This window comes from Mustela lutreola, chromosome 6, assembly GCF_030435805.1.
Source record: "Mustela lutreola isolate mMusLut2 chromosome 6, mMusLut2.pri, whole genome shotgun sequence".
NCBI classification, from domain to species: Eukaryota; Metazoa; Chordata; class Mammalia; order Carnivora; family Mustelidae; genus Mustela; species Mustela lutreola.
Window position 1 is genome coordinate 111,696,683 of NC_081295.1, and position 27,451 is coordinate 111,724,133.

At 39.2% G+C, this 27,451-nt stretch overlaps 1 protein-coding gene across 4 annotated transcripts in view; it reads left to right on the forward strand.

Annotated features, from left to right (window-relative positions):
* Window positions 1-27,451, forward strand: part of ADGRB3 (adhesion G protein-coupled receptor B3) — a 723,296-nt gene that overhangs the window by 353,019 nt on the left and 342,826 nt on the right. For all 4 annotated transcript variants that reach the window (XM_059178365.1, XM_059178363.1, XM_059178364.1 and 1 more), the window contains 2 exons: window positions 16,549-16,617; window positions 20,133-20,241. In XM_059178365.1, coding sequence (XP_059034348.1) covers window positions 16,549-16,617; window positions 20,133-20,241 — 178 coding nt within the window. The remainder of the gene's footprint in view (window positions 1-16,548; window positions 16,618-20,132; window positions 20,242-27,451) is intronic.

A 27,451-nucleotide genomic window follows, 5' to 3' on the forward strand; every position in this document is an offset into this window, starting at 1 on the left:
CACTAAGTTATTTTCATTCTTTCTTAAACTGGGAAGTGAAAAAAGAAAGATTAACTGAAATTATTTAAGAAGAATGAATTCTTTTTAATGTAGTTATGAGCAGTGCATTTTAGTTAAAATGTTTACTAATGCCGGATTCACTAAAAGATTGATTTGAGGGGCGCCTGGGTGGCTCAGTGGGTTAAGCCTCTGCCTTCGGCTTGGGTCATGATCTCAGGGTCCTGGGATCGAGCCCCGCATCGGGCTCTCTGCTCAGCAGGGAGCCTGTTTCCCTTCCTCTCTCTCTCTGCCTGCCTCTCTGCCTATTTGTGATCTCTGTCTGTCAAATAAATAAATAAAACCTTTAAAAGATTGATTTGATGCATTGATGAAAGTGAGCTGCAATAGCTACAACCTATTAAACTTGGGGGAAAATAAAATGTGGCTTTATGTCTTAAAATGATAAAGCAAATAATAGTTTTGGTTTTGGAAACTGTAGAAAAGATATTCCAAAAGTCTTTTCCCTTCTGATACACTGTTTTCCAGACTCTGGGGCTTTGTCATATCTCTGAGTCTCTCCCTGTTAGTTCTCTAGTTAGTTTATCTTTCTTGTTTCAATCTGATGCAAGTTCGTTCCAGATCCAGTTAAAAAATCCCTTCTACTCAAGTCTTCTCATAAAATCCCAGGCAGATTTCAAGTTTTTCCTAATTTTCTGGCCTTTTGAAACCTTATAAATAACATAACATCGTAATATCTCTCATAATATTCTAATTATTTGTTTCTAGGTCTGTTTTCAGCAAAAAATTTTAAACTTCTTGAGAGATGATTATATCTTGAAGCATAGTAGACACTCCAGTATTTATTGAAGTAATTAATAAATGAATATAAATAATATAGTAATTTGGAGGAAATTTACATTATTCAAACACACACACACACACACAAATAAAATTCTGAACATCCAATTTAGAGAAAGAAAGGGAAAAAGAGGAAAAACACAACAATTTACTTAGTTTTTTGCCACTGGAAAAATTTGTAGTGAGACTCATTCTATCAACAGAAAATTGAATTTGCAACCCGCTGAAACTTTAAGACTTGACAGAATTAAATCAGATATATGCAAGTTGAAATCCCAGCTTGTATAGTAACTATCTTGGTGTCTTCAAACATGTTACTTAATATTTCTCTATGTTATTTCTTCCTATCTAAATAAGAAATAAAGGAGACGTAGAAGTATGGTCTATTTTTGTAATTCATGGTAGTTATATTGTGTAGATTTGTGGCAAACAATAAATTAATGAATACTGAACCATTTACTCCTAGGGAAAATACAGGATGAGGTTCCATTGAGAATTTGTTCATATCATTTTCATTAACCAATTAATACATGATCCTGTTTTATGTGTGTTACTGTTAAAAGACATTGTTTTTAAGGTATATGGTTAATCATTAACTCTGAACTCACAGCCAAGACATTTAATTCAAGCCAGAAAAAGTTTTCCTAATACATGTTTTCTCTGTAAGGCACATGACAGTCTTTCTGAGTTTAAGAATACTAGATAGTCCTTTAGACTGTACAATGGGACATTTTAAAATGTTAAATCACCAATAAAAAGTACACACACACAAAAGAAAACAAACAAAACCCAATGGGGGGGCATTAAATTGGCTATGAAAAGGAACATGTTTACAAGTGTTGGGTCCCCCAATAATGGGTCCGTGATTAAAGGAGCGAGACTGATACAAAGCGAAGGTCAAGCAAAGCTTTATTTCATGCCAAGCATCAAGAATCAAAACCGACAGTCAAACAGACTGGTCAGGGCTGCCCCTGTCACAAAGAGGGTGACCCCTCCCTGCTTTCCAGACTAACTTTTATAGAGCAAAGGCCATGTGGTTGGGCCTGGCCACACACAGGTGGCCAATGACGTTGTAACACACAGAGAAAGCTGCACAGTCATGCTAGGTGACCAATTGAATTACAATTGACCCTAGTAGACATTTGAACCAGCCTATCACCTTGGTCAGAATTGGCGCCCAAAAGGTGCCCAAAAGGCGGGGCCCATACTTCTTGGTAGCTAGGAGACAGTATGCGTCCCCACTGATTGACTACCTCCACCTGGCCTGACCCACCCGTGTACTTGGACTTTGTTATCTGGGACTGGTTTCCTCGACTTGTTTTTAAGTAAGCTCCCCTGGCAGGGTAAGGGTGGGGGGCAAGGTCAATTTAAGTTTTACTGCATAAATAACAAAATGGCAGTTCAACCGGGGTGGGGCCGCTCTGGCGGAATATGTGAGCTAAAACAAAGTACACAAGTATGTGAGCTAAAACAAAAAGTCAGAGCATTGTCATGTTTGGCATCAGCTGAGTACATGTACGGTGGGTGACTCAGATGTTTGCCACTCTGCACACAGTCCATGTGATGAAGTTCTAGAATATAAGTGAGGTTCGTGCGTTGAGGTCCGGAGCCGATGACCAAGAAAGAATTCTTGAGACATCTTTGGTGCAAAATAGTGGTTTATTAAAGCACAGGGACAGGACCCATGGGCAGGAAAAGCTGCTACTCCAGGGTTCTGAGGGATGGCAGGTGTTGTACCATGGAGTTGGGGGAAGGTAAGGGAAAGGGAGGTTTCAACTGAACTTTCATATGCTAAAGAGGATGACATACAAGAAGCCAGATACCAGAGGGCTTACCCTTGTGGAGGTCATTCTGCCCTCTGGCAAGGTATTAACATTAAGATGGGTGGGAGATTCCTAAAGAATGTCACATATATCCCACCCAGGAGTGGGGGTGGGGGAAAGTTGGAGGGTGTCAGCTTTTGCTATTGTCCTCAGCCAGCCTTCTGTTCCCTCATCACATGAATGACCATAAAAGCACTGAGTTTTGATTTGAGGGTCACAAATAAATTTTAGCAAGTAATTGATTTGTAAATATGGAATCCATGAAAAATGAAGTTTGACAATAACTCTTTCTCAGGGTTGTCATGAAGCTTAGAAAAAAATACAGGTTAAATACATAATAACCCATGCATAATGATATTTGTGAATTTCTGGCACATAGTAGGTACTCCTTAATCCCATTATTGCTAGTGTTGTAACTCTTAACATAACAGTACAAGATAAGCCTTGTTCTCAGGCCACTTACAATATAATGGAAGGGGGAAAAAACACCTTATGGATGAGGATAGACTGTGGTAATGAGGAAGAGAGAGAAAGTACAGTATGTCTCACTTCTAGGAATTCTAAAAGCATAGAGAGCTGAACGAGAGCTGAAGTGTAGTGGTAACAGAAGAATTCATGGGAAAGTTAGGACCTGAGACAGAATCTGGAGAAAAAAGCTGAGCACAAAGACAGTAGTCCAACTGTGCAACCAAAGGCATGAATGTGGTATGAACATGGTACATTTTGGAGACCAAGGTTTGTAGAAAATGGGATACATGGGGGGCGTGGGTGGCTCAGTTGGTTAAGCCTCTGCCTTCAGCTCAGGTCATGATCTCAGGGTCCTGGGATCGAGCCCCACATCGCATCGCGCTCTCCGCTCAGCAGGGAGCCTGCTTCCTCTTCTCTCTCTCTCTCTCTCTCTCTGCCTGCATCTCTGCCTACCTGTGATCTCTCTCTGTCAAATAAATAAATAAAATCTTTAAAAAAAAAAAAGAAAATGGGATACATGTTGGATAGTGCAGATCATAAAGATAGGAGAGTCAAGGGCAGAGAAGTGTTTAGACTTCATTCTCTATAAATGGAGTAACTAAATGTGTTATTTTTGGAAATGGTCTGGCAGAGGAAGATAATGTGAATTAGTGAGTAGAGGAAGAGTGGGGGAAAGAACCCCATGGAGAGACTACAGCAGTGTTCTGAAGGTAAGGAAAGAAGAAAGCATGCTTTAATGATACTGGATCAGAGAAGGAGGAGTAATCTCTTAACGGAATGAAAGGGAGGCCCTTGAGATAACATATATTTGGAAAATAAAGAAAGAAAACATTGGAAAGAATACACACTTGGAGTATACACAATACGCTCATCATTGTGTATTGTGCCCCTTAAACTCTCTGAAAGCAGAGACGGATCTCTATTCAGGCACCTTTCTGTTTCCTGATAAAACTGTTGATCTAACTCAGTGTTTTGCAAATGCTTTTGACTGTGACCCACTGCAGGATACACAATTTACATCCGTGTAGTGGTGAAAACCAGAGTTTCACAAAATAATAGTTACCTTGAGTGTGGGTAATACACTCAGGTATTTGCTATTCTTTTCTATTTTGTTATGAGAAGTTGATCATGACCCTCCATCAGGTCAACACTTAATGTTGGAAAATAACTTACTTTTCTAATACATTCCGTAGGCTTGAAAATTTATTTCCCAACCATTGAGATTAAGCAGAAAACTCAAACCTTGGCTTCCAGTCTCTTTTTTAAATGCAAGCCATAAAATAAATAAAAAATTTCAGGGGCACCTGGTGGGGCTCAGGCTGAGCATCTACCTTTGGCTCTGATCATGATCTCAAAGTCCTGGGATCAAGCTCTGCACTGGGCTCCCTGCTCAGCAGGGAGGCTTCTCTCTCTCCCTTTGAGGCTCCCCCCTGCCCCGCTTCCCCCATGTTGTCTCTCTTTCTCTCTCTCAAATAAATAAATAAAATCTTCAAAAATTATTCAGCATTAACTGACCAAGGAATTAAATAAAAAGCAGAGTTAGTGATTTCAGGTAAGCCCAGCATCTTCTCCCTTCTCGCCTAAAACTCTGGATGAGCAAATTGTTTTCAAATTTTTCAGGTTATTTTCAGACATTAAGTGTTGACCTGATAGAGGGTCGTGATCAACTTTTCATAACAAATTAGAAAATAATAGAAAATACCTGAGTGTGTTACATACACTCAGACATATGTGCTTCACTGTGGACCTGCTTCATGCTGCCCCTCCATGGTGGCAGGTCACCCAGAGAGAATCTTGGGCATTGTTTCTCCTATGGTCTCAGTGTGAGACACTTTTACCTTTTGCATACAAAGGACTAGATTGATCAATGTGGAAGCAACTGTTGTATGATAATATAATGCTATTATGCACTGATAGCCTCATCTGTGCAAATAATCTAATACTTTTGACTAAATAAGATCTAGTAAAGGCTCTTTAAGTTTGGAATTATAAAACATCATTAGCATTCAAGACACAGCCTGGTGCCTTGAAATCCTTTGCTTAAAGAACACTGTGCAACTAGGAACATTAATAATTTCCTTGGACATAAGTACGAGAGTTAAGAAAGGCAGTAGAGTGTGATGACTAAGAGTTCCTGCCTTGTAGGCTGAATCCCTGGCCTCAGGTCACAGCTCACAAGCTATAGGATGCTAGCAGATTACTTGACCTCTCTATGACTCAGTTTCCTCTTCCATCACATGGGGGTAATAGCCCCTACTTCATAGTTACATGGTACCTGCAGTATAGTAAAAGCTCAAGAAACGTAGCTACATTTATTATCTGAGAAGGGGAAATTCTGTTGAAGCAAAAGCCTGAAACATCTCTGAATCAATAGGTCCCGACTGCCAGCGCCCATAAGTACTTTGGTATCTCTCCTGCAAAGAGAGGAAGGTCAGATGTGCTTCATGGCACCACCTAGGAAAGTATAGGCACTTTTAAAAAATCACTTATTACAGAGGATAAGGGTAGAAAATGTGTCCAGGAAAATAGCAGTCAGAAAAGAAGCACTAGTTCTTTTTTTTTTTTTAATTTTCAGCATAACAGTATTCATTGTTTTTGCACCACACTCAGTGCTCCATGCAATCGGTGCCCTCTCTAATACCCACCACCTGGTTCCCCCAACCTCCCCCCCCCCCGCCCCTTCAAACCCCTCAGGTTGTTTTTCAGAGTCCATAGTCTCTCATGGTTCACCTCCCCTTCCAATTTCCCCCAACTCCTTTCTCCTCTCTAACTCCCCTTGCCCTCCATGGTATTTGTTATGCTCCACAAATAAGTGAAACCATATGATAATTGACTCTCTCTGCTTGACTTATTTCACTCAGCATAATCTCTTCCAGTCCCGTCCATGTTGCTACAAAAGTTGGGTATTCATCCTTTCTGATGGAGGCGTAATACTCCATAGTGTATATGGACCACATCTTCCTTATCTATTCGTCGGTTGAAGGGCATCTTGGTCCTTTCCACAGTTTGGCAACCGTGGCCATTGCTGCTATAAACATTGGGGAACAGATGGCCCTTCTTTTCACAACATCTGTATCTTTGGGGTAAATACCCAATAGTGCAATTTCAGGGTCAAAGGGAAGCTCTATTTTTAATTTCTTGAGGAATCTCCACACTGTTCTCCAAAGAGATTGCACCAACTTGCATTCCCACCAACAGTGGAAGAGGGTTCCCCTTTCTCCACATCCCCTCCAACACATGTTGTTTCCTGTCTTGCTAATTTTGGCCATTCTAACTGGTGTAAGGTGATATCTCAATGTGGTTTTAATTTGAATCTCCCTGATGGCTAGTGATGATGGACATTTTTTCATGTGTCTGATAGCTGTTTGTATGTGTTCATTGGAGAAGTGTCTGTTCATATCTTCTGCCCATTTTTTTTAAGATTTTTATTTATTTATTTGACAGAGAGAGAGCACTAGTAGGCAAAGAGTCAGGCAGGGAGAGAGAGAGAGAGAAGGAGGAAGAAGGCTCCCTGCCAAGCAGAGAACAGGATGCGGGGCTGGATCCCAGCACCTGGGATCATGACCTGAGCCGAAGGCAGAGGCTTAATCCACTGAGCCACCCAGGTGCCCCAAGAAGCATTAGTCCTTAAGGTCAACATTGCAAGGCCATTTTAATGATAGAGAGCAAGGGGACATAGAGAATGGCTTATCAAGAACTAGAATTTCTAGCTCAGTGGGAACCAAGTTGTGGACAGAACCACATCTCCCAGCAGGCAGTCACTCCAAATCATAAACAGCTACTATTTTCAATGCTCAACAGCTTGAGAGGATTTCCTATGGTTTCTCTGTGGCAGAGAGAGTCCTGTACAACAACAGCTCTTTCTAGGTATTATTTAAACCTTGCCCTTATTATAAAGGTGAAAATAACAAATTCGGCAACAAATGATTTCCTTAAATGGATGAGCTATTAAGCAACAAACCTTGCTTCCCAAATCAACATGATTAAATCCTACAAGAGCAAACTTGAGAAGTTGGCTGCTGGCTGAGGGAAACTCACAGTCTGCACGAGAGAGTGCAAAGGATGTGCAACGATCAGGTGGGAAGAGGAAGGGAGGCTCAGAAGTTTTAAGAATATGTATCGACTATTGTCGACTGGTAAATGCCATGTAATGTAAATTTTTTTTATTGGGTTTTAAAAATATAATAAAACATGTTAGCTTTGACTCTTTCAGAATTATTATTTCTTTTGGAGTCAAGAAAGTACTGAGACTTGCATTAGCAAAATATACAAGTAGTTTTCTATTGTGATTCCACTTACTATCAAAGGTTTTCTTTTCTTTATGTATATTTAAAGATTTATTTACTTATTTTAGAGAAAGAATGAGAGAGCAGGGGGAGGGACCGAAGGAAAGGGAGAGAGAGAGTCTCAAGCAGACTCCCCAGTGAGTGCAGAGCCCAACTCAGGGCTGGATCCCATGACCCTGAGATCATGACCTGAGCTGAAATCAAGAGTGGGATGCTTAACAGACTAAGCTGGCCGGGTGTCCCTCGAAGATTTTTCTTCTAAAAAATTATTGGAGAATGCATTAGTTTGCTAGAGCTGTCACAATAAATACCACAGAGTGGGTGGCTTAAGCAGTAGAACTCTATTTTCTCATAGTTCTGGAGGTAGAAGTCTAGGATTAAGGGGTCAGCATGTTTGGTTTCTCCCAAGGCCTGTCTCCTTAGCTTGCATCTGGCTGCCTTCTCGCTGTGTCCTCACAGAGCCTTTTTATCTATGTGCGCAGGCTCCTGGTATCTCTGTGTGTCCTGATTTCCTACTCTTTTTTTTTTCTTAAGATTTTATTTACTTATTTGACACAGAGATCACAAGTAGGCAGTGATGCAGGCAGAGAGAGTGGGGGGAAGCAGACTCCCTGCTGAGCAGAGAGCCCAATGTGGGCTTGATCCAAGGACATCGAGATTATGACCTGGGCCGAAGGCAGAGGCTAAAATACTGAGCCACCCAGGTGCCCTCTGATCTCCTACTCTTATAAGGATTCTCATCAGATTGGATTGGGCTCTGGCCTAATAGCCTCATTATAACTTAATTACCTCTTGAAATGTTCTTTCTCTAGGTATAGACACATTCTGAGGTACTTTGGGATGGGGTGGGTGGTGGCTGCGGTCAGGGCTCCAACATTCAGATCTGGGATGGACACAATCAGCTCATGATGGTGAATCTTGAAGGACTGTGAGAATTTCTTTTTCACAAAGAGGTATGTGCCAGGCATCTTACACCAGGACAGGACCTACTATGGCTACTGCCTGTCGTGTTGTCAGGGGTAAACTTGTGAAGTGTGCATGCTATTGGCACCTGCTGGCTCTTCAGTTTATAAGCCAGGCCTACCCAGACTTTGGTAATAGATCATTATGTCATTCCTTGCTTAAGCAGCAGCCCCTGTCTGGATTGGAGGATGATTTTGCCACACTGAGTTCTGTTTGTGTAATGTTGGCTGCTCTACCAGGCTACCTCTGGTTCATAATCCTTAGCATATTTAATCATATTAGTATCACTAACTTTTTCACCTTCCTTTTTCAAATAAGGACCCTAAGGAATAGTGCTGATCTCATGCCTGAAGACACTGAATGAAGGTAGAATAGCTTTCTTTTTTCACTTAGCCCCCCCCCCCCCCATTCACAGTACCTCAAAGTATACCCTCTCTGCTGCCTCTTGCTGGAGCTGTGGGTCCTGAACTTAGCCTGAAAGGACTGGTAGCATTGAGTGAAAAATCGCCCGTCCAAGCTATTCAGAAACTCCACAAGTTAAACTGTCTTACATCATGGCAGAGCAATGAGATAGTGTGAAAGACAGCCAGTGTTCCCGGAATGATGTTCTGATGTCGTTCTCAAAATGAGTCAGAGTTTCTGTGAGATTTGTGATTAAAAGAAGAAGAAGAAGAAAAAAAAAAGATATCTTTTAAGAATCTGGCTTTTGTTTTTTTTTTCTATCTAACCCAGTGAACAGGAGGAGTATTTGCTTCAGTAATCTGCTCTTCTATTCTTCTAGATCTGGCAGATTACAGTGGTCAAGCTGGGACAGTACAGCTCTGCTGGCAGGAGGAGTCTTCTGACCACTACTGACCTATTGACCTTGACACCCTAATCCTTTTGGCCCCAGTGCATCCCCTGGCTTTCCAGTGGCTCAGTTTCTTGTCTCCTATTCCCTATATATCTTGGTCCCAGAACCTGCCAAGGGCCAACCTGGATTACAGTCTCCTACTTTCCTGAACCTTGACAGTTTCTCATTGTCAGTGGCTGCTTGATGTGCTGCTTTGGGTAGATATTCTAGTTAAAAGATTTAAGCCACAGTATCATGACTCTTCACCCTAATTAGGTATGAAGTATTTTTTTCTATTCACCTGTTTAAAAAAAAATAAGTTCAAATACTCGTTAGGGGTGGTTAGTTTTTTAAAAAGTATGTTAGGACAAATCCAGGATTATTTGTATAATGATGTTTCTCAATCTCCCTTCCGTATGTTTTTTTGAATGGAAGATTAAGAAGTAGTCGTAGCCATGTCAGAGGAAGTTGGGCATACGTTATCCATGTCTTCATCTATAATCTGGCTGCATTCATGGTTTTGTATATTCTACATGCATATATCAGTGGCCAAGTGCATAGAGGCTGAAAAAATACACGAGATACACAGAACCGTGCCTTGAACCCTCTTTGGATTTTTACTCTTGTTAAATGCTTAGTCTGTCTCCTCCAGATTAATCTCCCCAGTCCAGTGTCTTCTTTCTGAATTTATTTTATTCTGTTACCTTTAAGTCCTGCTTCTCTTCCTACCTTCGTATCTCCCATCTCTCTTCCTTATTCTTCCTATCCAGTCTGTCAGCAATGCTCCAACCTTGACTACATCCCATTCAGCTCTATCCCTGGTTATCCTCCCTCCCCACCCCACAAAGTCTCCAGTTCTCAACTAGAACTAATGATTCAGAAATGTTTACCTTATAAGCTTCCAGCTTTTAGTTAAAAGAGCCCACTGGGCCTCTTCTCTTAGATATATCATAGACCCTCCATACTCAAACTGAACAAAAATGAAACTGACTGTCTTCTTTTGCAACACCGCTATTTCGTCTTTGGTATTTAGCGGGGCTAACTGTGTCCTCATTCTAAACTGCATGAGCTGGGAGCCAAAGACTGATCTTTGATGCTCTACTTTCCCTCCTGTGCGATCTCTCGCCATGTCATATTGTTTCCCTAAACCAAGCTATCATCATCTCCGGCCTCAATAAGCAAGACAGACTACTTTCGGACCTCCTTATTTTTCCTCTCACTCTTCTGCACTTTGCTTTCCACTCAGCAGCCAACGTCAGATCTTTAATTCTCATGAAACTCACGTCACAGAACGATAGCCTGGGATCAAGACATCACTTCCCTTGACCTCCATCTTCTCCATCCTGTGTTCACTTCTCCCTTCTCCACCACATCCAACCCGTTTTAAGACCACGCCAGCTATACCGGCTTTCTCTCTGTTTTCTAAAACTTGTCCATATTGTCGCCTCTGCCCTGGGAAGTTGTTCTTGCTCTTCCCATTTTTCCTAGAACTCTTTTCCTCAGGTCTTCCCAAGGCTGCGTCCCTCGTACCACTCTGTTTTCACCTTAAATGTCACCTTCCTGCTGAATATTCAACCCAAAGTAGTCTTGCATAAACATACACACACCCCTCCGAGCCCAGTCACTCTCTACTCCCATAAACTCTGTTATTTTTGTATTTCCCCTGAAAGCATTATTTATTTGCTTATTTATTGCTTTCCAGTACCCATTATAGTGTAAGCCCCATGAGAGTAGGAACCTTCATGTGCCTTGCTCACTGTGGTATTTGCAGCACTTACAAAACTGCCAGGTATTTACTAGATGTTCAATAAATAAGTGAGTAGATACATTTGTGCTTCTTAGGTATTTTCCATGTCTTCCCTCACCTTTCTGTTCTCACACCTGCTGCTGCCCTTTAGGTCTTCGTAATTTCTCTTTTGCGCTATTGAAAAACTTACCTACTGAGGTTCCTTTCCCCAGTTTTCTTCCTTGTCAAAGCCCACGATGCTTTGCTGCCTGGGTTATATTTTTATAACTTTCTTTATTCCATTCTTTTGCTGAACAAAGCGGCTCTTCTGTGACCTTTGCATTCTGCCAGGGTTGGGATGGTGGTAGTTGTAGGGCTGGGAAGGTTTGCTGTGTTTGCCAAAGAGTGAGCTGTATTTTTGGTTTTTTGTTTTTTAAAGATTTTTTATTTGTTTATTTGACAGACAGAGATCACAAGTAGGCAGAGAGGCAGGCAGAGAGAATGGAAGGGAAGCAGGCTCCCTGCCAAAAAGAGAGCCCGATGTGGGGCTCGATTTCGGGACCCTGGGATCATGACCCGAGCCCAAGGCAGAGGCTTTAACCCACTGAGCCACCCAGGTGCCCTGACCTGTATTTTTGAAAGAGGAGGTCTCTTCATCAGTGGATTTAAACCTGAGGACCAGGGTCAGCCATGCACAGCTCCTTCCCAGTCATTAATTAGGCCCTACATTGTCTCAGAAGTATGTCTGTGCTTAGAATGGTCCCAAGACTTCAGGATGCCATTTTAAATGGGAAGAGGTTGAGTCCATATTCATTCAAGATAACCAGTCTTCTTATCTGTAAAAGTAAGTGTTATATCTCCTTCTCTGGACGTAGTGAGGAACTTGCTGGCATTGGTAAATGGCAGAGGAAGGTGTTGATTTGCAAGGAGGTAGAAAATTAGGTGGGGGCCATTTGTTAATTTTTTTAAATTCTTTCAATGTCTAGCCCATTGTTTTATACACATTTTAAAATATTTGAGTATTTACACTTTCCTTGTATTATGCTGTGCACTAGGGCATAAGAGTGAAATAATCCCAACGAGGTGTAAGCTGGTGAAGGGAAAAGCCCCGAACTGATCATTATACAAGTACATCATAATTAAAAACGAGGATACAATTGAAGAGAAGACCACACAATGCAACTACAAGTCAGCATGTTTATCACCTTTTAAGTGGGTGCTATACAGTTGGATGGCTGCCTGCATTACTGTCCTCTCTTTTATGTTAAGGTGAAATGCGGTTGTTCTCCCTGGGTCAGTGCATGGTAGTTCTGATGAGTCGGTCAGGCAGGGAAGTAGAGATGGAGTAGAGCCAGCGATGAATACTTATTCACTGTGTATTGGGGAAAACTGACTCTCAGGACAGCAAACAGGGGCCCTTTATACAACCATGCCCTTTACATCCTATTTTTATGGTTGATTACTTCTATGAACTGACAATTCCTTTGTCCATGGATTTTTTGTTGTTGTTGTTAATTTTGAATGAAGAACAGGAGATAGAGCAGTCAAGGAAAGAGAACAGCATTGTATAGGTCCAGAGGCTAAGCGGGGAAGAGTTTGGGATGTATAAAAAAGTCTAATGAACCTGTAATATAGAGACTGTAGGACAGGATAGCTTAAGGCAGACCCAGAGCTATAAGAATGGACTAAATCATGCATGGCCTTACACTATCAATATCTCTCCTGATTGGGGAGTCAATGGCCTGTTCTGCTCTGCGCATCCTTATCCTAACGGCTCATCTCTGACTCCTTATTTAGCCTTTATGACTTTTTATGTTCCTCCTATGTTTCTAGTCAGGACCATCACAATTCTTAAAGACCATCATGAATCCTTAAAAGTTTCAGATCTACATTATTAAACCTGTTCCTTAGGGCTCATCTTCATCTCTCAGTGCTCAAGCATTTTGTTGATGGGTTAAGAGAAGAAGAACACGTTTCCCAGAGCTCAGCTATCTCAAATCACTGACTTCATCTATGGCTCTGTTCCCACAAGGACTTCAGCAAAATCTAAATACTCATATAGATTTTATAGAATCTATATAGAAAATTTTATAGAATACATGAGAAATTTGTCAAGCAGAAGCCAATCAGATGTAAAACAAATCATTAGTTACCACTTTCCAGAAAATAGAGTGGTTTTTAGTCTCATGTGACCAAACCTAGGACTTGCACTTTGAATGTGGCAGAAACATTTATCGCTTCTCTTATAACAGACATTTACTGCACCGATTTTCATAATACTCGCCGCAAAGAATAAGTGAGGAGTTGTGCCCTCGACCTTTGTGTCCAGCAAACGATTGCGCAATGCCTCTCACATAGTAGTTGTCTGATAATAACCACACTGAAAACCCTCCCAGCTGCGTGCATTTCTTAGGAAGGAGAGCTTTCTCTGGACAAATGATAGGCCCTGAAGTTAGTGGTGAATAAGTTCTGTGCTCCACATACTGTCTGGAAAGAAAGAGGCTATAAAAGAGAGAAGGAGAGAGCACCCTGGGTTGTGAAATTCTGTAACAACCTTATGGGGCATATTTGCCGTTGTGTGGCCATAAATACAAATCATGCCACCAGTCATAAAAAAGATAACATGGAAGGAATAAAATCATAAAGCTTCCATATATCGAGCACTTACCATGTGTCAGATTGTGTGCTAGGAATTAACTCCAAGCTTCACTATAGCTCTGGCAGGCAGCCATTATCTCTGGTTTCTATTGTACGGGTTAGAGAAGGAGTGCAGAGGTGGGCAACATGCGCCTAGAACCACACAGTTAATGAATGTGGGGGACATTGGAGCCAGGTCTGCCCTGCTGAAGCTCCAAATAGCTTTGGCCAAGGACACTTAATTTTTCAGAACAGTCTAGGTCATAGAGATTGGGGCTGATAAAAGAAAAGGAAACAAAAACCTCTTGTCAGTTGCAGCTCAGGGCCTAACAGAAGTGACCTGACCCATAAGTCACCAAGAGAGAGATCCTGCCAGAACGAGCAGAGTTCCTGGAGAACTCCAGCGAGCCGTACGTCTGCTCTCAGAGAAGTTGCCTCGGACTTTCCTCAAAAATTCAGTCAGGTGGCCTAAAGTGTTATATGTCCCTTCTCAAAAAATACTGTTCAGCTTGATTCTACTCTTTTCTTGGTCTTATCTTTAAGCAAATGTCGAAGTGATTTGATAGAGAGATGAGAGCAGGGTCTGCTCAAGGGAATGATGCTTGAGTTTTGTTCGAGAGCCTGAGGTGTAGTGGCCACGTGACTTCATTATTTCCTTTAAGTTAAAGCTCCATTAAATACTGGCCCAGGACAAGGCATTGTGTGTACTGAGGGTACACTGAGGAATAAGAAAATCTTCCCGTAAGTGCCCCCAGCCCCCTCCTTGGATTTTCAGGCTTAGCTCACTGTGCCCCACATGGTCTCATGGCAGATCATTCCCTGCCCAGTCAACAGGGAGAAAGGAGAACTTTATCTGTATTTCTTTTCCACCCTGATTAATGAAGCCTGACATATTGCTTTGGAAGGTGATACAAAGACATGTCTTATACTGTTTGCCTAGTTGAAGGTATATTTTAGTAATTTGTATTTTTTATATATGCCCTTTGGCAATTTAAGAAAAAAAAATTGAAATCTGAATATATCACTTTGGTCAAGGAATTGTGTCTATTCCCTGACCTTCATATACAGTGCAGAGCCACTGACCCACTATCAGTAAAACCTGCTTTGTGAAATGTTTTCTCAGAAATGGATACATGTCTGCACAAATTGCTTCCCATTTTCTTGGTGTCTCTTGTTAGCGGTGGCATGCCTGTGTATGAAAGCTAGCGGGGGTGAGGGTGCAGACCGCGGCCGTGGACCTCACCACCACTAACTGGCATGGACAGGATGAAATCTGCAACTTTTGCCTCATTAGCAGCATGTCCCCTACTGAGTTAAGCAGACATAGGCAATTGGAGAACGCTGAAGGTTAATTCTTTCTGCCCATAGGTAGAGTTACAGCTCAACGGACTAAGCCCTTCAAATGTTATCACTCCAACCAGGAAATTTTAAGTGGAAAAAAAATGGCTGGTAGCACAAAAAGGTTAAACGAATTGAAAACAGACTTGCAATTTTTTCAAGAGCCGCGTAAAATATTCTGTAACTTTTACAGGGGTTATGACTTGAAACCTGTTTCAACCATGTGATTACCGGGAGAAATAAATAGCACAAATAGGGCAATTAAATATAGATACTCACAGCTTCAAAGCACAAGAGAAGAGGAAGTGAAGCAGCTTTGTTTTTCTTCTAAAACAGGTGACTTTATTTGGCATTTGAATAAAGACCTTCTTTGAAAAGCTGGATAGGGAGGGAGGCTGATGAGGCTAAAAAATTGCGATTATTTCCCCCTCACGCGGGTCTTCTCCTGAGCTGATGTATCAGTATGAGTCCGTGCTCCTGCAAAATTACATACAAGCCAAGAAGAAGAGATGGGCCCTGAGGACACAACCTAGGGACCGGGGTCCATGTCGCTTAAGATAAATGTCACAGCTTCACTTTGCACTTCCTAGGTCGCCCGTGACCCCAAGTCACTATTCATTTTCAACAGACACTCTGATCTTCTCCTGGCCTCTGAGTTTTGAAGACACAGTGTAGTGTGGGAGAGCAGGAAGGTCTCTCTCTGGTCAAGATCCCTTGTGTGTCAAATGGGCACTAATGCAGATGATCTCAGCTGAGCCTCTGCTTGTGTATGAGAGCCCAAACACACCTGTCTGCATGGAAAGGGAAAACCAGAAATTCATCAGGGATACTGCTAGACGAAAGTCAAACCAATAGATCTTCAGCAGTTAGCCCACGAGGATGATGACTAGGATTTGGCCCTTGAATAGGAACTTGCAACTGAGCCTCTTCCTTCTTCCATTTTGGCTTGCTGGCCAAAGGCAGAATAAAGAATAATAAATTGAAATAGCTAGGATTTATTGAGCACTTAACCAGGTGCTATATGCCAGGTACTTGGAAAATTCCATGTCATCTTTGCAAGAGGTAGTGGTAAAAGTTTAAGTAAAATAGCCAGGAAGTGCAGACCCAGGATCCATGTGAGGAAGCCTGTCACGTGCCTCAGCCTTGCCCAAGGCCTGTGTCTTCGCTAGGGTTCTTCAGAACAGCAGTAGAACTAGCCATCATGGTTCACAATTAACTGGATAGCTTGTAATTATACCTACACAAGGGATTTTCACTACCAAAGGAAGAAAACTCATTTGCAAGGAATAATTTTATGATAGCACAACAGAATACAATACAGAGACTATAATGGAAGATATCACTTCCATATATTCCATGTTCCATATTCCATATAATGGAAGATTCCATATCACTAAGTAAACCCAAGTATTTTACCTGTTATGGTGTCTTCTGAGGTGCATATGTGAAGTTATAGAGAAATCCCAGAAGTATGGTACTGAGGCAGGGCCTTCGGAGATCTTCTAGAATGGTATGTTAGGGTTATAAAGCAATATGACAGAGTGTTTATACCCTTATCACGCAGTCAATTCAAATGGATGTTTTTGAAAAGTGGATTCCTCATGTAACATTAAATCTTTTATCCAATTTAATTTGCAGAACTTCTTCCAAATAGTTAGCAACCTTCTAGATGAAGAAAACAAGGAAAAATGGGAGGATGCACAACAGGTAAGCCTGGAGCCGTTTCAAAACTTAAAACAAAATTGGTTAAGGAAAGCTTAAAAAGTATGTGGAAAATATTTTAATATTTTCTCAAAAATAAGGAAATGTTAAAAAATATTAATAGTTTGCTGTCCCAAGAACATAAAAGGAGGCATCTAAAAGTCATCTTAGGGACACCTGGGTGGCTCAGTCCTTAAGGCTTTGCCTTTGGCTCAGGTCATGATCCCAGGGTCTTGGGATCGAGCCCCACATCGGGCTCGCTGCTCAGTGGGAAGCCTGCTTCTCCCTCTCCTACTCCTCCTGCTGTGTTCCCTCTCTTGCTGTCTCTCTCTGTCAAATAAATAAATAAAATCTTAAAAAAATAATAAAAGTCATCCTAGATTACATTATACTAATTTGAGAGGAAATAAGTGATCTGTTTTATCCTAACAATCAATGGACTGAGTGATGCTATAAATGTGGGAAAAACTGAACAGGATGAAGTAATTCCTCACTTTGAGGTAGCAATACCTAGTAACTATATGCCTTAGCAACCAGTTTCTTTCCTGCCTACAGACTATGGGAGAAACAGCAAATCCAAAAGCATACATTATAAACCAAACTGTGGGGTAATAACAAGTAAAATCCCTTGCATTTACTACAACATTATGTATAATCTGGATAAGATATGCAGATGTGCATTTGGATTCAAAGCCAAGAGCTGTAAAAATGAGTTCTCGTAAGAAAATTTGAATTCTGCTTTTCTTCTCTTTCTGCTATGCATGATCAATGTAGCACGTGGCCTTATTGGTTTGATTATTCTTTTAAAATACCTTTCACTGACATTTGTGCTATACTAACTATGTATGGTTAATAACACTTCCCCCCCAAATTATAGAAAAAGTGGGTTAGAGGTTAAGAGAGGGAGAATAAGCGCGTTTTAAAAACTCTTGTGGAAATTTAATATAACTGTGTATTGAAATACTTTAAGTTTTCTACTTGACCTTTGCTAATTCTGAGAGAACAGTGCAATCTTGGAAATAATAATATTTTCTGCGGTTCAAGTGAACCATCTATCCCTTTCTCCCCTTATAATCATGTTCTTGGCCTTCAGGAGCAAATCATGCCCTTTATTCCTGTTATGATAGAGGCTCTAAAAATAGTCCAGCGTGGGTCTACCTCATTATCAGGTACAAATTCTGTGCTTCTGGCCATAGGAAGAAAAAAGAGCACTCCTCAGTGTAAGACCCTGAATCTATCTTTTTCTGCTAGCTTGAATTATATATTTGTCCTTGGCTTTCTTCTAGAGGAGAGCCTCATTCACTCACTGGAAGGAAATGGTGTCTTTCCCTAGAATACAGCTGCAGAGGCTAAGCACATCTTTCCAGAATGCAGGAGACTATTAATTATGGATATGTTTAGAGTAAATGTATAATACCCTTTTTTAAACAAGACTACACTTCATCGGATGGCATTATTTACTGTGAGGTCCCAACTTGAACCAACAGCGAGTAGTATACAACTCCTCATCAATGAAAAACCCTGAATCCCTAATCTATCCCTTTACTTGTGATTTTGAGTTACCTATATTCTTACCTTTTAAATATTTTTTTCAGTTGTGATAATCCTTAATGCCTTTTTAAAGACAACTGCTTGAATAGAAGTAAATAAAGGTAACTACTTGAAGTCAAACAACGACAACTCTTTTATAGCTTTTACTGAAAGGTATTATTACAATGGCAGCCACATGGTAAATGAGTCTCCAGGTTTGTGGCACAAATGGTGAACCCCATTTGCCACACATAGTTCATCTTAAATTCACCCGGTAATGGGGTGACCACTTGTTAGTTAACTGGCTTTATCCGAGGAGGGGGAAATAAGCTTTTTCTATCTTCATGCAGGTAGTTTGCAACTTAGAGCGAGGTACCTGCTGAAGGTTAACACTCCTCCCCTCCCACAGAAACTGAGAGATAGAGACCCTGTCTTCCTTGTTATCACCTCTGTCTCTCTCTGAAAGATATCCCTACGTCTTCCCTGTAGCAGTCTATTTAGCTTTTTAAAAGATTTACATACATTTCAAAGAGAAAGAGAAAGAACTTAACAATTATTATTTTTCAAAAGTAAATGCTTTTAAAAAAAGGATGAAGGATATGGAGCTGGGAGAGGGAGTCTCTCATTTTCAGCAGGCAGAATTAGGACTCCTATTTTTAATTTGTATTTACCGTTACACAACACATACTCATATACACCTCACAGAAACAGCAGAAAAAATACAGTAGTAGCCGAAAGCTTGGAGCTGATGGGAATTTCATGTAGATTTTTGAAATGATAATGACAATGAATTCTCAGAATTCATATTTAATAATTGGAAATAGATAAGAAATAACATTTCTCCCCAGATTTTCTCCAAATTAAAAAAAAAAAAGTACAAGTATCCATGCTACACATTTCTAAGTGTAATAGCCACTGTTCATGTCTTCAAATATCTGTACCTATATGATGCATTCTCAGTGTCTGAATTTTAGTGGGGCGCAGCCACAGCCTCCTGTAAACATTGCACACTCCACCTGCAGTTCGCCCTGCCCAGCGTAGCTCCCTTTTACTCCAGTCCCCTTCCACCTCTGACTGTATACTTCTCTGCTAATCAGACTGTCTCTTCCCCTCCTGCACCAGCCTTTGTAAAGACAAAGCCACTACAATTCTAATCCACTTCATTTTTTCATGGCTCCAAGGGGCAGTCGTGCTGAATGGCTAAAAGAAACGACCCTATCTTCAAAAGACTTTCTGCTCTAATGTCATTCTCTAATACAGGCTGACTGTATAAGCATTATGGATGATACAGAGTAACATTCATATGACCTTTTAAATGACCTTCACTTCTCACACCCTGCGCCAGAATCAGGGTGTCTTTAAGCAAAGACTCCTCCCTTGGCAGCGTGTAAGGCGGCGTGGTGTTGGGTTTGCGATGTGCACCTACCTGTGAAGCACCCACACTACAGCTATGGTCATGATCCTGAAATTATTACCAACATTGTTATTCATTCAATAGCTATTACGGTTGTAGAAGTAAATGTTTCTCCCAAGGTATAAAAGTTAGTTTGCAGCGAACTTACTAGTTTGTCAATATTCTCGTGATGGCAATAATTGCTTTTTTCTTTCAGTGACCATCATATAGATGCTAAGTAAAAAATGTGAAAAGCCCCCAAATGTCAGTGTTTGTTCTATGCAATATTTAAGTGGGGAAAGGATCCCGTCAAAAGTAAAGATGGGCTGTTTCTAAGGATACAATCTGTTAGATATTTTCAGTTTCCTTAGATTTATGGAGAATTAATCACTACATCATATCACCTTCAAAGTTCTTGCCATGTGACACCTGGTATCATTCTCAATTAGTGATTCAAAAATACAACTGCTGCCAGTTGCAGAAATTCCTTCCAATAAATCAGAGCTCATTTGTGACCTCGTTATGTAGTTTTGTTATTCCAGTTATATATTCCATTATGTAGACTTTTTATTCCTTCCAATCTTTGCTTCTTTTTTAGATTTATCCTGGCTCAATAGAGTTAATGCAGGTGATTGAAGATTTTATACACATTGTTGGAATGGGGATGATGGCCTTTCAGAATTCATACTTAATGACTGGAAATGTAGGTAAGAAATAGGATTTTTTTCCCCAAATCTTACTGAAATTAAAAAAATTGCAGGTATCTGTGCCAGATATTTCTAAGTGTCATATCCATTGCGCATATCTTCAGGTATATGTAAGTAATATATTGTGGATACTTACTGTCTCATTTTTAGATAGGCCCAACCACATATAATTATACACACACCCACACATACACAAAGACACACACATTTGTATGGATTCCTAGAGTGTTTATCTTGTCTATCTTGTCTTTTTCCATTCGCCAAATGTTCATTGGTGTCTGAGCTAATGTTGAAAATATATAATGTATATTCTTGAGTGTTTGTTTGTTTGTTTGTTTGTTTGTTTTAATGAGTCTTCATAATCTTCCATACATTGCTCATGAGGATGCCAAGTTACTTTTTTTGTAGTATCCCAGGGATGTGCTGAACCAGCACAGGCTGTAGCATGTTTCGGGAGACCTTCCAAGGTCATGGTGTTCTTGCTGCTGCGTTAGTGTTCCTGAGCGACTCCCAGGCACAATGACTCTCTCCCATCCCTCTGTAGTGAATCCTGTATTGCTAGAGTGCATCAGTAATAATCAATAATTAATAATTGTCTCTAATGGGGGAGGAATTACACAGAGGAGCAAAACCTACACAACTTTTCAGAACCACAATTACACTGAACCAACAACAGTAATGTTAACCAAATGGCAGATTTTTACTCTTTGTAGTAAAAAACATGGTGAGAGTACAGAAATAGTCTTTCAAATATTAGATGCATTGAGCTGATACAGGTTTACAGTTTTTTCATTTCTTTAGAAGTTTCCTATCATAATGTTGCTGTGATTCAGATTTTCTGTCATTTTTTACTGCTTTAGTAGTCTTCACCTCAAGACCACTGAACTATAGATAATGTTTTTAAATACATATAGCTTTCCTCAGATTCTTATTCATGACATGTTTAAGCTTTAATTTCTGGATCAGGAAGATACCTAACATTTTGGAGTGGTTAACTGGGGGAGTTCAACTAGTACAGAACATATAAACATATAATATATTTTATACACACACACACACACACACACACATATATATTATAGCTTTTAATCATTCACTTCACACTTGATTTCTTCTGAAGGTATTTTAGTCCTATAAGGACTCATGAGATCATAAGATATCTTCCCTCAGGATGACCTCAAATAATAAAGGATAATAACTAATTGCTGGTAATATTTTTCAGTTGAGGAGGGCCTACGCAATGCAGTCCTTAAATGGGGGACATCTCCATGCCAATATACCATCATCATGCAGCATGAGACCTTTCAGTTAGATTTATATTTTTATCCACTTTCTGAGTCAGTTTGAGGGCCCAGACTTTCCCTCTGAGTGGGTGTTTAGCAGCTTGTGCTGGTTCAGGAATGGAGTGAACTGTCCCTTACTCTAAACACTGAGTGATGAGAAGGAAAGGGAATCAAAAATAGTATCTTTCTTGAAGACTAAATTCAGAAATCAGAGAAAATCCAAGTTAAATGTGCATTCCAAAAGTGGTTGGGCAAAGAGAGGAAAGATCAACTCTGTAGGAAAAGGGATAGTATGTTGGGCTATGAGTTATCTGGTAGAGGGAAGGAAAAACCTAGAGAGATTCTGGGGCTGTTGGTCATTGAAGCTGGAACGACTCTCTAAAGGGCTTTGTGACTTCTATGGCGAGGAGGACCCACGAAGGCTGCTGTGCCAGATGAGTCCGTTCACAAATTTCCAAGAAAAATTAAGGGGGAAACACACAGAGGTATTGCTTCTTTAATTCGTTTTTGTAAATGTTAACATCTAATTCTAAAAGTCATTGCCAATTAAAAGTATCAGATTGGGGAGGGGCACCAGGGTGGTGCAATCGGTTGAGTGTCCAAATCATGGCTTCTGTTCAGGTCGTGATCTTGGGATCATGAGACTGAGCCCCACATCTGGCTCCATGTTCAGTGCAGAGTCTGCTTAAGGCTCTTCTCCATCTCCCTCTTCCCCTCTCTCCTCCTTTGTGTGTGCTTTCTCTCTCTCTCTCAAATAAATAAATAATGAAAAAATCTTTAAAAGAAAGTATCAAATTGATACATGGCCTTTATTCAGTTTGGCAAAAAAGCTGTAAAAAAAAAGGAATGCCAATCTCAGAGTCTAGTAAACTTCAATTTGGACTTAAGCGCACTGTTTGAATAATAATATATGAAATCCTCTACAGTCTAGTATAATTTACTACAAAAATTCTGTAAATTATGAACATTTATTACTCTTTACCTTCCTTTTGACTTGCCAAAATTATGTATTTGAAAACTTTGTGTATTTTTTGCATGAAGATTCTGTTTTCTAGGTTTGCCAACTTCCTTTATCATTGCTAAACTTTAAGACATGTATTAAATATAGTAACTCAAAGCATTTTAGTACTGCAGATAAAGCCAATATTGTCTTATACTGTCTTCAGTCTTGTGTAAGGACAGTGTGATTTGGTCTTCTGATCACTTATGTATAACTAATTATGTTTTTTTAAAAGGTTATATTCTGTGAATAAATATCCAAATATTATTATACAATGCTATTATACAAAGAGGTCTTATTTATTGTTGATTTCCTTCCAATACTTACCTAGAGACTGACTTATCATTTCATGACTAGACGAAGGTTATTCTCAATAACATGTTGGACTTTTCCAAAGTGTATCCATATATTAGTTAGGCTCTCCAGAGAGACAGAACCAGTAAGACTTAAGTCGATATATAGGAAGAGATTTATTTGAGGGATATTGGCTTATGCAATTATGGGGACTGAGAAGACCCGTCATCCGTTGTCTGCAAGCTGGAAGCCAGGAAAGCTGATAATATAGTTCCATTCCAAACCTGAAGGACCCTAGAACCAGGAGCACCAATGTCTGTAGGGAGATAGATACCCCAGCTCAAGGAGAGAGCAAATCCACCCTCTGCCATTTGTTCTTTTCAGCTCTCAGGTGATGCCCACCCACATCATTGTTGGCAATCTTTACTTGGTCTATGATTAAATATTGATCTCCAGTAACATCCTTATAGACACACCCTGAAATAACGTTTTACCAGTTATCTGGGCATTCCTTAGCCCAGTCAAGTTGATACATATAATTAACCATCACAATCCACTAGTATCAAATTGGATAATATAAATAATAATTACTAACTATTCATATTCTTCATGTTATTCAATTTGGGACTAGCATATGTAAAAAATCATTATATAGTTTTGTCTGATATTTCCCAAGTTTTGTACAAGGACACACACAGAGGATAATTTACAGTAGCAAATTATGAAATGTGAGAGTTGTCACTTATTTGTCTTACATCCTAAGTACAAATTTTGATTACCCAACATTAAGCTTATTATCCTGAACACACACTCACACACATACTGATTTGTGCACACATTTAAACACACATGTACGCACAGCTAATGAATAATAAATAGATGCTAGGTAACTAAGAAAGGATGCTTATTCTTTATGGTCATTTTCTACAGTGTGTATTGGATTAAGACTATTTAAAGAACCACAGGAGATCATCATGTCTCTTAAAATGATTATTTATTTTTTTTTCCCATAAAGCCTAGATGTATTGCCACCTTACTTTTCTGGGATATAGGTAAGCTTCTGAAGAAAGACAGAGTTGAATAGCCAAAAATAAATATCATAAAGACCATAGACTGAAGTAAGAAAGTCTTAGAACCTTGCTGATAGTCTGTTTTATTTCAACTTCAAATATTGCTTCAGCATTTCTGTTTTCTGGTTCCTGATTTAGATAGATTGAGTTGGAAGCAGAGATAGTGTTGTTAGATACACGTGTATAACAAATGTAATAGTGAAATGCTGAAACAATAAGGACAAAGCTATCCTGAAAGAATGTAGCAGATTATGGAGCCCCTGCTGTAGGAACAACCAGTTCTAAGACTTAGAATGACACTTAATATCTAAAATCATGGCCTCTATTCATCAAGATAGAAGTGTCTATAATCTAATTAAGATGGCAAGAAAATGAAAGACATATCTTAGAAAGATTTTCTTCAGAATTAGTTGAAATGAAGTTTTAAAGTTTATTTTTTTCTGAAAAATGTCTCTACTTGCATCAGCTTCTAATAAATGAAATGCTATTTTATGCTAAAAACCTATGAACATTTTGATATAAATGCATTCATGTTCATTTTTGGAGGGGGCAGGTCCGTAGCTTTGATCAGTTTCTCAAAAGACTTATAGTTTTAAGAAAGTTAATACAAAGCTTGAAAAATTATTCTATGAACAAAGATATTAAACAAGCTAAAAATTATAAAATACATTGGGCATTCATAAAATAATTGGGCTTAAAACAGAATACTTATTTTTCATATTCATGTATGAATTTGACATTCAAAATAGAGATATGATAATTATAATAAATGAAAATTAATGAGCACTTACTAAAGACTAAGCACATAAAGAGCTTATATGTTGCTGAATAGATGAATGAACATGAAGAATTTATACAGTACAGAGAAATCCCAATTTGTAATATGTCTCAGCTTATTGCAAAATTATATACTAAATGTTATAAATATGCTGCATAAGGGGCGCCTGGGTGGCTCAGTGGGTTAAGCCGCTGCCTTCGGCTCAGGTCATGATCTCAGGGTCCTGGGATCAAGTCCCACATCGGGCTCTCTGCTCAGCAGGGGCCTGCTTCCCTCTCTCTCTCTCTCTGCCTGCCTCTCCATCTACTTGTGATTTCTCTCTGTCAAATAAATAAATAAAATTTTTAGGGCGCCTGGGTGGCTCAGTGGGTTAAGCCGCTGCCTTCGGCTCAGGTCATGATCTCAGGGTCCTGGGATCGAGTCCCGCATCGGGCTCTCTGCTCAGCAGGGAGCCTGCTTCCTTCTCTCTCTCTCTCTGCCTGCCTCTCAGTGTACTTGTAATTTCTCTCTGTCAAATAAATAAATAAAATCTTTAAAAAAAATAAAAAAAAATAAATAAAAAAAAATAAATAAAATCTTTAAAAAAAATAAAAATAAAAAAATTAAAAAAAATATGCTGCATAAGTAAGTGGTTTTTGTTTTAGTAAAAGATATGAATTTGTTGATTTTTTAAAATATATTAGTGTTATCAATTAGGTCAGGGGGACTATATCTTAGTATTATTTAATATAAGTTAAAGTTGTTTTTCTTCAACAAAAACATTCTTTGAAGAGTTGTTTAAACTTACTTTCTGTTCTTTCTCTGTAAGCATTTTACTCTGCAGTCCCTTGCAGCCCTGTGTTTCCCACAACACGTCCCTGAAATTCCTCTCAGGAAAACTTTCTGGAAACTCCTCCCATATTTTAGCCTTCATGTTCCCTGTGTTTTGCTAACCACTATCTCTTTCTTGAAACTGCTCATTCTTTTACAATTTTTATATTTATTACAGTATAAACTGGAATCAAAGAATAGCAATTAGACTTATGATTCAAAAATGATAAGATTTTTGGAGGCAGTAACATAAAGCAAAGAAGGTGAAGCACTGAAAGCGAAAAAAAAGTACATTATTTCTGGCCCAGCATTTTGTGTTCCAAGGCAGACTAGAATGTGTGAGATCTTCCATGATTAGAGCCATGTGCCTCTAATGGATTTCCATTATTCTAAAAGTTTGTCTAACCCCTTAGCAAAGTGTTTGATAATTTTTATTAGGCTTTTAGCCATCAATTTTCCACAACAACTTCAAGTAGCCTTTATATTTACTTTATTTGTTGGTAAGAATAGATTGTTCTTTAGAAGTTAATTGTTTTGGGCTTAGAACTTGAATTGTATTCATCAAACTGAATTCAAGGAAGATAGTAATGTGTTACATGTTGCTAGCCCACTAACTGTTCAATTAAAATCAAAAGAAAATTATCTTACTATAAGCAAAACCTTTAATTAGTCATTAAAATAAATGACTCATCTTCTGGCTTACAAGGGGATTGCAGCCTCATTTAGGACATAAAAGAATTACATTAATAAATAAAATACAGTTTGGTATGTGTCATATGAACCAAATGTAGAGATTCCTTACAAGAGATGTTGTTCTGTATTAAGAACCTTGAGAACTTATTGAAGAAGGAAGCATTTAGTGTAGATTTTGAAGGATGACTGGATTGTTGACAGTTCAACATGAGAATGAATGGCAAGGAGATGGTTACATTCTAGAACAGTCTTTTAACAGAAACAGTATAGAGCTTCAAAGTTGAGATTGTGCTTAGCAGATAAGTGGTTTATGTTGATAAAAATACGTATGTATGGAAGTAAAGAAAAATGAAATAAAATTAGAGAAGCGTGGTGAGACATGGTGTGAGATGGTTCTGAATTATGAAGACAATAGAGAGCAACCAAAGCTTGACCTGATGAGAGCTGTGCTTGGTAAGAGATTATGTTAGAGCAGAAATAGAATTTTCTTTGTGGCTCAGTTGGTTGAGCAGCTGCCTTCGGCTCAGGTCATGATCCCAGACTTCCAGGATCGAGTCCCGCATCGGGCTCCCAGCTCCTTGGGGAGTCTGTTTCTCCTTCTGACCTTCTCCTCTCTCATGCTCTCTCTCACTCATTCTCCCTCAAATAAATAAATAAAATCTTAAAAAAAAAAAAAAGACTTTAAATGTGGAAACTGGAAGACCTTTTACAATCCATGAGGGAATTAGGAAGACTTGAGTTAGTGGTAATAGGAATAGAAACCAAATCATAGTTATGAATTTGAGGTCTGAGGCAGAAATGACAATATTTCATAACTTAATGTGTCAGAAAAAAATGTGATTATATTTATTCAACAAACATCTGAGAGGGTCTTTCACATATTAATGTTAAGATGTAAGTGTAACACTCAAGTGAAAGAATGAAATGTGGTCTTGGGCTTTAGTAGAGAAGTCAAATTTATTATATATATGTGATAATCAACTGCATATAAATGACAGTTGAAGCCACAAAAGATTTTTTTTCAACTATCAGAATAGTAATAAGAAAGAAATGGTGTAAGATGTTGCCCTTATTAAAAACAAAGAACTTATAAATACATGTGGTGATAGAGGTTAACTAGATTTATTGCCATGGTCATCTCACAATATATAAATACCAAATTATTTTGTTATGTACCTGAAAATAATATAATGTTTTGTGTCGATTAAATATCATTATATTTTCTGTTATATATGGTTATGGAGAGATCTCCAGGTACAGTAATAAACCAGATTAAGAACTA